At 34.9% G+C, this 15296-nt stretch overlaps 1 protein-coding gene across 2 annotated transcripts in view; it reads left to right on the forward strand.

Annotated features, from left to right (window-relative positions):
* The window catches only part of LOC137391430 (mitochondrial ubiquitin ligase activator of nfkb 1-like), a 40732-nt gene extending 28549 nt beyond the window's left edge, over positions 1–12183 (forward strand). Inside the window, exons 2-8 of one of the 2 annotated variants that reach the window (XM_068077902.1) lie at positions 295–462; positions 3600–3732; positions 3993–4189; positions 4337–4509; positions 9815–9886; positions 11083–11265; positions 11678–12182. In XM_068077902.1, the coding sequence (XP_067934003.1) occupies positions 3616–3732; positions 3993–4189; positions 4337–4509; positions 9815–9886; positions 11083–11265; positions 11678–12000 (1065 nt within the window). In that variant the 5' untranslated portion in view covers positions 295–462; positions 3600–3615 and the 3' untranslated portion in view covers positions 12001–12182. Of the gene's footprint in view, positions 1–294; positions 463–3599; positions 3733–3992; positions 4190–4336; positions 4510–9814; positions 9887–11082; positions 11266–11677 lie in introns of both variants that reach the window. The other variant, XM_068077903.1, reaches the window with a different exon arrangement.
* Positions 12184–15296: the final 3113 nt, after the last annotated feature.

The following is a 15296-nucleotide window of genomic DNA, read 5'->3' on the forward strand; positions in this document are numbered from 1 at the left end:
TTGCAGCTATATATTTAAGGCCAGTTTAATTGTGGTGACTTCTGTATAAAGCACTCAACTTTCCATGGTTTTTTTGTAGATTCTTTTGTTGACTTTCATTCTAAATTAAGAGATAATAGGCCTACCAGAGTTGCAAAAGTGGAATTTGGTCAAATTGATAAACATTCCATTATCACTGCACCAATTATTTATCATATTAAGAACATTATTACAGGTTGATTCTAGAGAACTTGGACTGTAGGAGTTACATACAAATATAGTATCATCTGCTTCACTGCGACATTTCAATTGTAGATCATTTATAACTATTAGAAACAGAGTTGGAGCTATTACTAATCTCTGATGAACATCTCTATTCTTTGGTAAATGAGTACTGCTCGATCATTAAAAGACACAAATCGCTGTCTTGTATTGAGAAAGGATCGTACAGAATTGAAAGCTGCATCTCCGAAACCGAACATCGTAAGCTTTTGCTTCAGAACATCATGATTGAGACAGTCAAATGTTTTTTTGTTGAAATCAATAAAAAGCATGGCAACTGTGAGTCTCTTGGCTTTTATGCTCATGCAATTGTTTATGATTTTATGCACAACGTCGGTACAACAATTTTCAGGTTTAAACCCAGCTTGCAAAAAATTTGAGTTTGTTAGTGTTTAGGCATTTCAGTATTTCCAAGTTCAGATATTTTTCAACTAATTTCGAGAGTGTTTATCAAGAGTTTGTTTATCAGAAGAGTTTTATCAAGAGTTTGTTTATCAGAAGAGTTTTATCAAGATCATTTGCATCACCATCTTTGAATAATAGTTGAATATCAGTGAGACTACCAGCTTTCAAATATTTTGAAAATTTGCCTTCTATTAATACACGAATAGACATGTCAACTAAGATATTTTTAATAGTTTAACAAAAATACGTTTTAGTTTCAGACATTTTATGTATATGTTTTAAACAAATGCATGGTGTAAATCTTTATCATTAAAAGCGTGTACGGATAGAATGGCATATAGTTTTCTCTAGCATCAGAGACATGGGCTTAGATTTAGTTCACTACAGGATAAATTAGAGAGAGAACTCACACTATCCATATTTGTACATTCAGCACATTTCACAGTTTCTTTGTATCCTCTGGTTTCGAGGAGTTTACAATTTATTCAATATATCTCTTTGATTTTTGCCAAATTAGGCTAGATACAAAATTACGTTTTGTCTTGTAATCTGACCATTTTTTGGATAATTTCCATATAAAGCACTTTTACACGTAGTTTTGAACTTTTTTATCTACTCATTGTGGTGACTTTTCATTTTTTACAAATCTCTTTTTTGATCTGATCAAAGATGATAGAATGTGAAATAATCTTTGATAGAAACCTGAATACATTTGATTGGTACAAGAAATACTGAGCAATTCAGACCAAGACTCATTTCTGAAAGATCAGCGGTATTTTCCTTATTTAATAGAGATAAGTTATTGAATGGCAAAAGAATCTTACTTTCCATTCGTTGTCTCCTCAATCTTTCACAATGTAGATTGAGTATTGAACACTCCAAAAAAATTTTAAGATTTAACTTGATTTGTAGTTAGGCAGCATCTTTGTGTATATATGATCAATCAGTTTTTTCAATTTCTCAACAATAGAGGTGAAATTGTTTTAATAACTCATTTTTGCTAGAAATATCAGCTAAGTTGATATAATTTTAGCAAGCTGAATCTTAGATTTTTGCAATATAATATAAAAATTGTTATTTATAAAGCCATGTCCTTGTTAAATCTTATGCATTCACATGCAAATTTAATTTTGTAGCTGTATTGTTCTGCTGTATCATATTTTCATACCAGTTATAGTTGACCTTGACAGATTGCTCACCATATTAAATGTATATCGATATTTGTCCATCTCAGCATTTATCAACTTTTCTATTAATCTTATCCACTTTATGCATTGTTTGTTTCAATTTATATTCATACCAGTGATCCAGTGCTATAGTTTTTACATGTTCAGTAATAACGACCTTAGGAAGATTAATAGTTGGAAGTATACTGACACAAATGTATAGAGGAACCATATGATTACCTAGCCTTAAATGAACGATGTAGTGTCTATTTATTTTGACACCATTGAGTTTTACTGCTATTACTGGCCAGGAAGGCAGCTGGTACGTATACCCTAGGACACTTATGTATTCGCGGCATCTAACTTTCGCGTTTTCGTGGTGTCATCCTCTCGCGAAAATTTAATGAGCGAAACTAAACTATAATAACGAACGAGCGAAAACGCGAAGTTAAATAGCTTTGTTCATTGATATCCACAATAAAATCGTCATATTAGAAATGCAGGCAATTTTCGTCTGTGGTTGGGATCAATGGGAAATTTCTGGTAAACTCATTATAGCTAATACACCGACTGAGCAGCATGGCAAAGCAAATTAAGATTATATCAGTTTAGTCACCGAATTTGTAACTGATGAGGATGAAAGTCTGGTAGGTGAAGTCATAAAATTGCAGAATAATTATTGTAGTGATGAATTTTATTACCAACCAAAAACAATATCAACCCTCATCAGGTCTAACCACATTATCTCTTCCACTGCCAACCATGTACAAATTAGCTACCCGCCTAGTGCCAGCCATTTTACCGAAATTGCCGATATTGCTTCATGATATGTATACAGTATTTTTCCAAGTTCTACTTTAATTATCTGTATAATCACGAAAATCTAAATTGGCTATTATGTCATCAACAACTAATTACCTGTTTTATGACTCGCGCGGGGTAGTTAATGAACTCACAGAAAAATGTTCGTTTTTAGATTAGCAATTCTCAAACAAAAGTTTAAAATTGCTTCGTTGTTTTAGGCTGATTTTATAGAGAAATCTTCGGACAACACAGTCAATTTCATAAAACACTTAAAGACCGTGGGTTATGTGGTCAACAAATAATAAAATCAGGTTACCAGTCAATTGCTGAGAAAGTCCAAAAATGTGTTTATGGCAGTGGCCCCTAGAAAACGCATAAATGCGTTTATGGCAGCGTAAGGGTTATACAGTTTTGGTTGTGAAGTTGATTGCTACTTATCTATTTTTTTTTTTTGGGATTCGAGTGTGAAAGTCACAGCGGGAGGAACCTAGACGTCATTGATAGTTTAGAAAACAAATGGCAGCAAGTGATCAAATTGAATTGCCGATCTCACCCACACATTTCAACCTATGGTTTACAAATACGAACTAGTCCCAAATTGAATTTTTTTCTTATTGGCAAACTGGACCTGAGGAATGTAATCTGTTTTTCCACTACATTTATTTTCACATCACTATATTTTCGCACTCATCAGAGCCGCGAAATTAAGTTGCAGCGAAATTTTATTCTGTGTGCTACTCACGAAACTAAATACTAGCGAAATATAAGTGTCCTAGGGTAGAGGCATTGTGCATACAACTTGTTCAGGAAAGTTGCTGCCTGAACAGGCAGCAGCTAGAGTTCTGAAGGCGTAGAGCGTTACCAACTCTATTAAAACACCTTTTCCTACTCAAGTTCTGTTTGTCAACTTTTAGACTAGTTTCTGTCTATGACTATTCATGGTGCTAATATTCGTGCTTGCAGAAACAGATATTCAAAGATGAGTGAGTGGGGCGAACTTATTGTGGAGTCATTGCTGATGGCAGCAGATGTAGGGCTGACACTGCTGTTCTATAGAATGTACAGAAGCAGACTTGATACAGTCAAACAAGTTCAGGTTGCTTATAATTTGCTAGTCTCAACTTTTTTATAATGGAGAGCAATCGTGTTGCTGTATGAATTGATGCTTGCACTACTGTTTATAATGGAGAGCAATCGTGTTGCTGTATGAATTGATGCTTGCACTACTGTTTATAATGGAGAGCAATCGTGTTGCTGTATGAATTGATGCTTGCACTACTGTTTATAATGGAGAGCAATCGTGTTGCTGTATGAATTGATGCTTGCACTACTGTTACTAATCTTGGTTTGTCTCAGGATATGGAGCCGCTGCCAATATCAGAACTTAAACAGTTAATTAAAGAGCATCCAAGCAGTGCCATAGAATATGGTATGGTGAAAGGGCAGGCATACTCGATTGGTCATTCGCTGAAGAGTGGGTATACCGATGACAAAGGACCAATCAGATGCGTGAAGCGCGTTGTACATAAACGAGAACGAAATAGAGGCTATTGGTAAGTTGTGCTCGTCTTTAGCTATTCTGGTTTGCCCACATCGACGTTTCTACTAAGTTGTGGTCTGCTAGTCATTAACTTACGTACTTTATGTAGACGTTCGAAAACGTTTTCAAGCTGTCTCATTAATTCGGGTTTTTCCTACAGGAGTGACCATACCTCTACTTTATCTTATGCCCAAGATAAGGTTCCATTCGCTCTCTTTGATAAAAAAGGTACCGATTCTATCTTAGTGACAGAACCTGGAACAGCTCAATGTCTCGAGGATTCATATATCACTTCATTTGATCAATATGAGCCTAACACCCGGTCTCTAACTGGTAAGCATTATCAATAAATAGTTTTAGTCGACTTTGTTTTGTAAGAGGCGGGCTGCTTACTTATTCTTTGTAGGCAAGCAGTGGATTGCTAATGTACACGCTATATATAAAACTAGATGAATGCTTAGCTTTGCACGTCTAATAATAAGAAAGTTTTTTGCACAGAAAATTTATTTTTAATCAACATATACATTTGTTCAAGATTTAAAACAGTGGCAGGTGATGCAGTTGCTATTGGCTACATTTCTTTGCCCAATGAATTTGAGTAACTTAAGCTAGTAACTTGAGCTAATCTAAGTCTTTACTATAATAAAAGCTGGGCTTATAAATGTGCTCATTATCGTTACATTATGATCTCTCATGCAGTCACGATTTTCAAGCGTGCTAGTAGTAACCAATAATATATTCGCCAGCACTTTTAATGAGCATATTTTAACCAGTGTAGTAAATATGTGCACAATTATTCCATAGTATGAAAAGTAGGCTGTGTGGTAGTGGATAGGCATGTCTGTATGCAGAACCAGAGTTGTGAGTTCAATTCTAATACTAAGTGGTTTTTTCATTTCTAAAACTACCGCTATAACTATGGGCATACAAATATATTTAAACTAGCTGTGCTACTCAGCGTTGCCCGGGTAATAAAAAAGTTTTTGGTCAGAAAATTGATTTGTATTCAACATATAACAAAATTTGCCATTCTAATTTTCAAACTACATATCATGAGAAAAGTGTTTTGTGTAATTGAAATAAAATAAGAGAGAAAATAAAAACGACTGTAAAGGTTTTCAAACTTTGTCAAACATCTTTTAAACTTCATATCATGAGGAAAATGTTTCATGCAGGTCAAATAAGTTGCAAAAATAAAACGACTATAAAAAGGTTTAGATGTAAATGGGAAATAATTAGCAAGTAATAGATAAATTAAGTCTGTTTTGCTACGATTAGAATAGAAGATGATTCGGTAATGATACAGTTTATATGAGCTGAACAAAAACAAAATAAAAACTCTGAATATGTAGAATTAATAGTAACAATTCTTGCATAGAAGTGTGTGTGTATAAAAACGGTTACTGTTCCACCAGAAGCTATCCATCAAATAAATTGCAAAAATAAAACGACTATAAAAAGGTTTAGATGTAAATGGGAAATAATTAGCAAGTAATAGATAAATTAAGTCTGTTTTGCTACGATTAGAATAGAAGATGATTCGGTAATGATACAGTTTATATGAGCTGAACAAAAACAAAATAAAAACTCTGAATATGTAGAATTAATAGTAACAATTCTTGCATAGAAGTGTGTGTGTATAAAAACGGTTACTGTTCCACCAGAAGCTATCCATCAAATAAATTGCAAAAATAAAACGACTATAAAAAGGTTTAGATGTAAATGGGAAATAATTAGCAAGTAATAGATAAATTAAGTCTGTTTTGCTACGATTAGAATAGAAGATGATTCGGTAATGATACAGTTTATATGAGCTGAACAAAAACAAAATAAAAACTCTGAATATGTAGAATTAATAGTAACAATTCTTGCATAGAAGTGTGTGTGTATAAAAACGGTTACTGTTCCACCAGAAGCTATCCATCAAAACTTTGAATAAGACGATACGGAGACAATATAATTGTCTGCGTGAGAAGAATTGGCCTTACGAAAAATATTTTTTAACGAGGGCATCGTAATGCGTGGTCGCATCGGTAAAATAATCAGCTTGCGCTATAGCCGGAATGACAGATCCACAGACATACTTTGAGAAATATATATATGTGACAGACACTCACATGTTGTATATATATACACTAGGTGAATGCCTGGCATTGCCTGGGTAATAAAGAAATCTTTGCACAGAAAGTTTATTTTTATCTAACATATAACAACAGTTACCATTCTAACTTTAAAACTTCATATAAAGAGAAAATCTTTTGTGCAGTTCAAATAAATTAGGAGAAAAAATAAAACAACTGTAGAGGTTTTTAAACTTCTTCAAACAACTGTAACTTTCAAACTTTGTACCAAAAAGGGTTTGTGCAATTGGAATAAATTACAAGAAAAAAAATAAAACAGTTTAAATGTTTTATATAAAACATTAAAACATTTTTTTATGTTTAAATAAAACATTGTTTAAATGTGAAGTGATTAGCAAGTAATGGCTAAAAAAGTCAGTTTTACTACGATTACAATGAAAAATGATTTGGTACAGATAATACATATTTTAAAAAAATCAAAATAAAAAGCATGAATTTGTTGACTTAGTAATAACAATTAGTAAATAGAATTGTGCGTATAAAGATGGAAAGACACTGTTTTCCATATTGTAAGGCCAAAAAATCTTATAATTGGTGCATCATAACCTGAAGGTGCACTGTATTAATTAATAATATAGCGTGCGCAGTCACGAAAAAGATATGCAGTATATGGTAAGAGCGATGGATGTGATAAGAACGACTTTGTCTTACTGTAACTTTAATTGCTGTAACTGAACTGACGAATGACAAACTATGAGATTTATATATATACTAGCTGTGCTACCCGGCGTTGCCCGGGTAATAGAAAAGTTTTTGGACAGAAAATTGATTTGTATTTAACATATAACAACATTTGCCATTCTAACTATCAAACTACATATCATGAAAAAGGCGTTTTGTCTTATAAACAAGGAGAAGTAGTGAGAGTGTTTGCTATTGGCCTGCGCGCCATTGGCCAGTATGTTTAATAATGTGAGCGAACAGCTTCTCATGACGTTATGCTATGACCCGCGTCGTATACAAAGCAGTTAGGTATTGCTCTGATATAATGACTTATATTGGCAAGGTAGCAATTCGATTTCTGTAGTCTAGTGGGTAGGGTATCAGACTGGCGAACGGCAGGGTCTGACATTGAACCTTCTTCAGTACGGAAACTTTATTCCAAAATTTTAAGATCTATAGCCGGACAATCAATCCTACAAAACACATATGACGACAAACTTTGAAAAATATATACATTGAGATTGATATATATATATATAGATATAGATTACATTGTACCAGTGAGACCTCTGCCAGAAAGAAGGTTACAAGCTTGTCTGTCATAACAATTAGTGATGATCTAGCAACCGTGAAGTCGGCAGACCGAGCATAGTATATGATAGCTAATCACTATGGAGACAAGATAGCTATCAGATGCTATGGCCAAACTTTCTAGCAATCTGCTCTAAAGGTAGGATTGAATCGCATCGAATGACGATATGATGATCATGAACCAGATAATTCAGCCATAGTATCTGGTAGCCATTTTCACCAGTCTTATTATTTAGAAAACTACCTTTCGGGAAACATCGTGGGCTAAAAAATTCAAATATTGAGGTAGTCATAAGTCAGGTTTAACTGGACATCCTCAGCGACACTGGGGCTGCTGTCCTTATTTTGTGAGCTGAAGAGAAGACAGTTTTAGTATAGTCAGTCGATTCCTTTATCCCTCAATCCATTGAACAGCTTAAAAAAAATAAAAATATTTCTCTCTTACAATCTAGCTCACTAATCAGTTTCTACAGATATTTTATTTTATAAACACTAAGAACAGCCATCAAAAATGATATATAATTACAATGCTGGTTTGTAGGAATTGCGTTAAACCTAGCACGATATCCTAAGTAGGCTATTCTAAAATACCTTAACAAATGGCTTTAGTCGAGAAGACTCTTTTGAGAATTGATGCTAGAAAATTGACTTTAGTTTAGCTTGGACTTGGCAATTCAAATATATTCATTTTCAAAAAAGTATTAGAAATTATTTTTTCATTAGGTGCAGTCTAGCAAGGCTGAAAACACACTCTAATGCACTTTCTCTGAGCCATAAGGTAGCTCTACCCTATACTCATAACTTGTTAGTATCAAAATCAATCAGTAGGACTCCAGCATCTTCATCTAACTAGATTATCTTCTCTATTGATTCTCAGTCTTAGGATCTCGTGGTAATCATTGCAAGGAAATTCTCGAATCAATAACAACATGTTGTGTTGTCAAAGTAGTGTACAGTTTGTATTTTTGTTATTCATGAGTGCGCCTGCTGCAGATAGTGACTTTACAGCACATTTGTACATTTTTTTAGAGGCCAAAGTATTATTACCGTGTCATGCTTTATACGTATTTGAGGTCTTCGTAAAACTTTTTCTAAGATCACTAAATACTAATAAAGAAAATTTATTTCTACTGATAGAGTTGCTGAAAAAACTCGGTCTATCATTTGAAACCAGGCTTTATCATGACTGCATTATTTTGAGAGCCAACAAAGTGTTTCTTAGTGAATTTGTAATATCTTTAATAATATTTGCTCAAATAATTATTTTTTAGAGACAGACATCAGATAATTTCCTATTTCTAGCTGATTTAGATATGGGAAAAACAGGCAGGCAAAAAATAATGTTGGCAACTCAAAGAATGATTTTGGATGTGCCTGTATCTACCATTGATCATATGGTATTTATGAGATGAAAATCAAAAGAAACAAATGTTTATGTTTATAATATTTTGTTTCTGACCTTATTTAATAACTTACTTTTTACTAGTAGTTAGTCAACTGGCATAGTTGGTGTTTACATCTCTCAAACCTGACCCACGCTCATCGATCCACAATGATGGCCAAATTACATTGCACTGCATAATTAAGTCGAATTAGTTGTCACACAAAGTTGAGGGAGCTGGATAGTGCTTATAATTGTAGACTGCTCAATAATAGTAGACTACCATAAAACCTGTATTTGAACCCACTACCTTTATTTGAACGCCATTATGGTAGAAGGGTTTAAAAATAAACCGCCTCCCTTGAATTGAACGCTACTTTTATTTGAACACCACTTCTATTTGACCGCCACTTCTATTTGACTGCTACTAGTCAACATTCTAAATTTGACGAACTCATAATAGCAAAGTGATCAGTAAAAAGGTGTTCACAAAAATGTGCTAATTGTGATTCGATTACACCAATAACAATTAATTTACTCGTTCTTTTTGTTCGAACTTAAGTCCGTCTTCAACTCCAAGTCTCTAGGTTTTTCCGTTAAAAACTTTGATTGCAACACCATAGAAATAATTAATAACTATATCAGGTTAATAGTAATTCGTTTTTTAATGCGGTATTGAAGCAGTGCTATATATAGTATAAATATTTTGCAGCAGTGTTACTCATGCTTTGAAAAGGCGCTATCTCAGGTATTTTCAACATCGTACCATCGAAATTCTAACATGATAGTTTTACTTTTTTGTAGGTTTTTGTTCTGGTCATCCATGCCTGTTAAGACTGATCCAAAATCTGTATTCTTGTAGAGTCGATGTTTGACAGAGTGGTGGGTGACATAACAAAGGGCTACCAGACTACAGAGCAGATACTCAAAAATGGTGAGAAATCATTGTAACTCTAGAGTACTTGCCTTTCCAACTTCTCTGTAAATTAATATTGCCATATAATTTTAAGCTAACCGCTAACATGGAGTATTTTGCAGGTTCTTATGTTTATGGCGACGATTTATTAGTTGGAATTTCTGGAGGTTTTTCTCTTTTTAAGCACTTGTTAGGTGCAACTGGTTCTGCTTGAAAGGTTGAGTTTGTTGTTCATACCTTGACCCACATTTGTATGTTGCATTTTCAGCTGGTAGCATCAGTTGTGCCATTTTAACATATTGCACCTAGACTGGTTTCTCATCATTTGTTGCCATTTTAACATGGTGCACCTAGACTGGTTTCTCATCATTTGTTGCCAGTTTAACATGTTGCACCTAGACTGGTTTCTCATCATTTGTTGCCAGTTTAAATGTATGATTTTTCGTTCTCCTTCACCTTTTTGCTGTCCAGGGCGTTAGTTAGGGTCGCGTATAAAAGCTTTAAAAAGTTTATCATTTTTAATTCATTGTTAATTCACTTTTAATCGGTTTATTTTTCGCAAAACACAGAAGTGAAGCTTATTGGTCACTCATTATGCAACTTCAACTTGTCCAAAAATAAACATCGTCATTACACCTTGTAGGTAGAACTCTATCGGTAAACAAAGGTCATCATTACTCCTTGTAGGTAGAACTCTATTGTTTAACAAAGGTCATCATTGCTCCTTGTAGGTAGAACTCTATTGTTTAACAAAGGTCATCATTACTCCTTGTAGGTAGAACTCTATCGGTAAACAAAGGTCATCATTACTCCTTGTAGGTAGAACTCTATTGTTTAACAAAGGTCATCATTACTCCTTGTAGGTAGAACTCTATCAGTAAACAAAGGTCATCATTACTCCTTGTAGGTAGAACTCTATTGTTTAACAAAGGTCATCATTACTCCTTGTAGGTAGAACTCTATCGGTAAACAAAGATCATCATTGCTCCTTGTAGGTAGAACTCTATCTGTAAACAAAGGTCATCATTACGCCTTGTAGGTAAAACTCTATCGGTAAACAAAGGTTATCATTACTCCTTGTAGGTAAAACTCTATCGGTAAACAAAGGTCATCATTACTCCTTGTAGGTAGAACTCTATCGGTAAACAAAGGTCATCGTTACACCTTGTAGGTAAAACTCTCTTGTTGAACAAACGCCTTCATTGCCTTTTTAGGTACAACACTGCTAGGACTCGGTAGGATAGTCATGACACATGGCGGCTCTCTTGAGCTGCGAGCACCGACCACACCCAACTCACTCTACATACTCACTTCAATGACTAAGGATGAACTCATTGCTCATCTCAAGTCCAAAGCTACAGTTTACAAATTTATCACAGGAGTATTTGGTGTTACGGGTAAGGATATGCTGGGTATTGCTTTAAATAGAAACAAAACATTCGCATGAAGGGACAAATCCTAAAATTGGCATGACGGCAATTGTCTTCATCTACCGGTAACATACGGTACCATGCAGAATCATTGAGGTTATTGCTGAGTAAATTTTTTTGACAAACTTGTTTTTGAAGTAAAAATGTAATTTTAATGGCAAGACTCATGAGTTGTCTCCTATAGAGTTGTTGGGCATAAAGAAGGTTATTACATGTCATAGAAATACAGTCTTTATTTACTTGTATGTACTATTAGTCCAGCAGGCCAATAGCATTCACTGCTTGATGGAACTATTCACTTCTGTAGCACTTTATGGTGCAGCTTAGTCTAGACCAGCTTCTCAAATATACAAACAAGACAGCCCTTTTTTTACTGTAGGTCTGGTTTTGCTATGGGTTACGTTGCGCCCTCGAATTCAACATTGGTTAGCCAATCGTAGAGCAAGGCAGGCACTAAATGACGTGAGGGAACAACTTCAAGGCATGAGAGAGCTGAGAGAGGACCAAGCATCACATGCCGAGGAGAGAGAAGAGGATGGCAACTCTTGCGTCATATGCTGGAGCAGTGCGAGAGAGTTAGCCAATAGACCGTGTGGACACGTCTGCTCATGTTTGCGGTGCTATGAGGCAATGCCTCATCCAAAACAATGCCCAGTTTGTAGAAGTAACATCAATGAGATTATACCCATATTTATTTCTTAACCTTTTTGTTTATGATTCGTAGTTAATATTTTCAATTGATTTCCTATTTTGTACATCATACCATTCTACAAAATATATAGGCAAACATGTACACACGCGTGTACATGACTTGAATCAATATAAACGTTTGATGTATTGTATAATTTTCATACTTTTTTGTGCTGTATGTTCGTATATCGATGGATTGTGTGTCTATTAGCCGTTAATTGAATGGAATTAGGGATTGGCTTTTTGTGGCATGCTAGTAGCTTGCATAATTGGTTCTTAAAACGCTAATCTTTACAAGCACGAGTTACGTTCAAGATCTGATGTAAGATTTGTAATGCATTTGTGTTGTGAAGCCGTGGTCTTTGTCGTGATATTGCTGAACAAAATTACGGTAAGTCTCTTAAGCTGCCAAATCTAGCTAGAGTATCTTGTATACTGCCTGAAATTGGTACTTGCGTAGTAACATATTAGATGTAAGGCATAGAAATATTGTAGATGTACATGGATTGTGTTTTCAGTAGCAGCTTAGTAACAATGTTTACAAGTGACAAAAGCTATTTATAGCTTTTTAAACTCATAAAATCATAATAAAAAAACTTTGTCTACCTTGAATTAGATCTTGAAATTTAATCTGAATTTCAAGATTAATTTTGAAAACCCCCCATTCGCCTGGGAAATACCTTACCAAATAAGCTTTGCGAGGTTTATGGATTATTGGGTAGTATATGTCGCTATGTAGGCCTAAGTGAACATTCTATTACGGCGCAACAGCAATTTTATGCTTGCTTGATTTAATGGCTCTTATTAGTAAGCTTACTCAACTTTGCCATTGGCAATGTGCCAGGCTAATGGCAAGTGGCAGGCAACTACATTCCCTCTCACTGTTTATAAGCTGATTTTTAATACCTATGCAATGCCGCGCATTCTGCTAGTGTACATGTATACATATAGAGACAAGATAATTTTTTATGATTTTTTGATATCTACAAACCCTTTCTGTGCAAGCAGAGAATCACATATGTGTATGAGTCTGCGTGAGCACAAAATTATGTATCCAAGAGAGTGTCATCAATTTTATCAATTACTTTGCGAGTTTGTACATTTGTACCATTGTACTCACATACAATTGTACAAATGAGTCTCTGCTTGCACAAAAAAGTTTGTAGAAAAGATGGAAAAATAATGATGTTGCAGGAGTTTTAGAGTGTTTTCTTAATATTCGGTGATGGTTGTGTGTTTGGATTGCAAAACTTTTATCTTCCAATTGGACCTGTTGTAAATGAATTTCAATCAGGGGATTTTTACTAGTAGAACCAAGGAAGGTGAAACCAGTGACTATTTTACAATGAAGGAAAAAGACAAAAACCTGCAAATGAAGGACGATACAAATAGCTCGTCACTAAGAGGTTTAAATAGATTTGGTCAAAAATTGTACACTTCATGCTAACCTGTTCTCAAATTAAAAAACTCTCCACTACTGGAGAACTTCATACCCTAGACAGCAAAGCTCACCAAATAGGAAAGTGCAAAAATGTTTTGGCTCACACCCACAGCAATTAATAAAATTTATAGAGACAGCCTCTTTAGTACGTGATCTTTATCTACGATTAGTTGTAGCAAGTGGGGTCAATGTTAACTATAGCAAGGAAAGATGGGTCTAGCTGAGTTAAAATGGTTTCAAGCCAAAACTATTTTGGCAAGTCTTTTTTGGAGATACTTGTGGCCATTAAACAAGCAATGCATACAACATGCTGGTACAATTGAATGAACCTTGAGAATTTTTTTGAACAGGCACTACACAAGGTTGCGTTTGGATTTTTTTGGCAAGCAGATTCACCCTAGAGAAAATGGTAATGTCATACTTGACTTCTATAAGGTACTGTAAATCCGCAGTAAGCATGTGAAGCCGTAAATCCAGAGAGCACTAGCCCCGTCTGTGAGAAAGAGCTCTTTACAATTCTTTGCTCTAATTTTTCATAAGCCACTGCACCAGATTTAAATGTTCTCTACTATTTGATGATCAGAAATTCTCCACCCAAAATAACGCTTCAGGGATTAAAAAAGCTCTTATTAAATACCATGTTTGTAACATAATCACTAGTGTCATTATTCTAAGACCCTAACATCTGACAATGTCTTCCGCAGATTGCTACCGTATTGGCTGAACCTTCACCAGAGTCTTTGGCTGCCCACAAAGCCGCATTCTTCTGTAAGTCTTATCTGGTCTCACCACTCGTCTCCTAATTCTTTAAAACCTGATTTTAGTCTAATCTCATGTAAAGTGTGAGAACTTTATCTGTTCAGCTGAGAGCTTTGTGCGGCTGGATGAAGATGGTCGCATATCTATGGAAGACTGTGTGGAAAGAGATGGACACTCGGAGTACTGCATGTGTGACTGGATCATTCTAATAGAGAGTGGGAACTCTGTATGTCTCTCTTTAGAAAAAGTTTTTAAACTTGCTATATTCATTACTTATTTGACAAAATAAATTTAATCTGAACAAGTTGATCATTCGCATTATTGAAACTGAATAAAACCAAATGTTCTGTGTATATCATAGGTCTCGCTGCAGATGTATGTGGATTTGCCTGAGCAAAGTGACGAGATCATCTGTCCTAGCTGCCACCTAAAGTACGGGTATTTCAATACTGATCATAAAAGAGTGGGTGTTCAACTTTTGTGTGCACAAAACTCAACATTCTCTGTAAGTATTTTTAGCATTTTTCTGTAATTCTTTTCATATGACATTTAGTATACAACATGTTTCTGTTCCACTTCGCAGATATCTACTTTTTGTTTTTTCTTAAAAATCATTTTCCTTAGAATCGTCAGTGCGTTTATAACAAGTTGTTCAACAAGTTACAAATGTTTTTTTTAGTTTTTCTGTATTTAAGAGGTAACAAATATACCTAACCTCACGGCAAATTATTTCCTATATGTTCCTTTCAGTTACTATCCACCCCAACATGTGTTATTAATTTTTATAGTTTGACACCGCCCACTCTGTTTGGGTAAGGTTTGCATGCCATGGTCCAAGAGCTCACCATAAATTGAACTGGACTCGAGAAGATGGTAAAAAACGCCAAGGATTCGATATTGCATATACTGTTATTCAAGCAAGCACTGACTTCAGACATCCCTGGGATTTGTCTGCCCGTCTTATTTTGGTTATTGTACTCTTCACTGCTCTAACACTGGTAGCAGTAGGCTATGCTCTGCATAGGTAAATTATTACTGACTGTTTCTGTATACTTTTGCTTTCATAAGGTTTGTAACTGACCACAAGTTGCAATGCCCCTAGATAAAA

Source organism: Watersipora subatra, chromosome 3 (genome assembly GCF_963576615.1).
Source record: "Watersipora subatra chromosome 3, tzWatSuba1.1, whole genome shotgun sequence".
NCBI lineage: Eukaryota > Metazoa > Bryozoa > Gymnolaemata > Cheilostomatida > Watersiporidae > Watersipora > Watersipora subatra.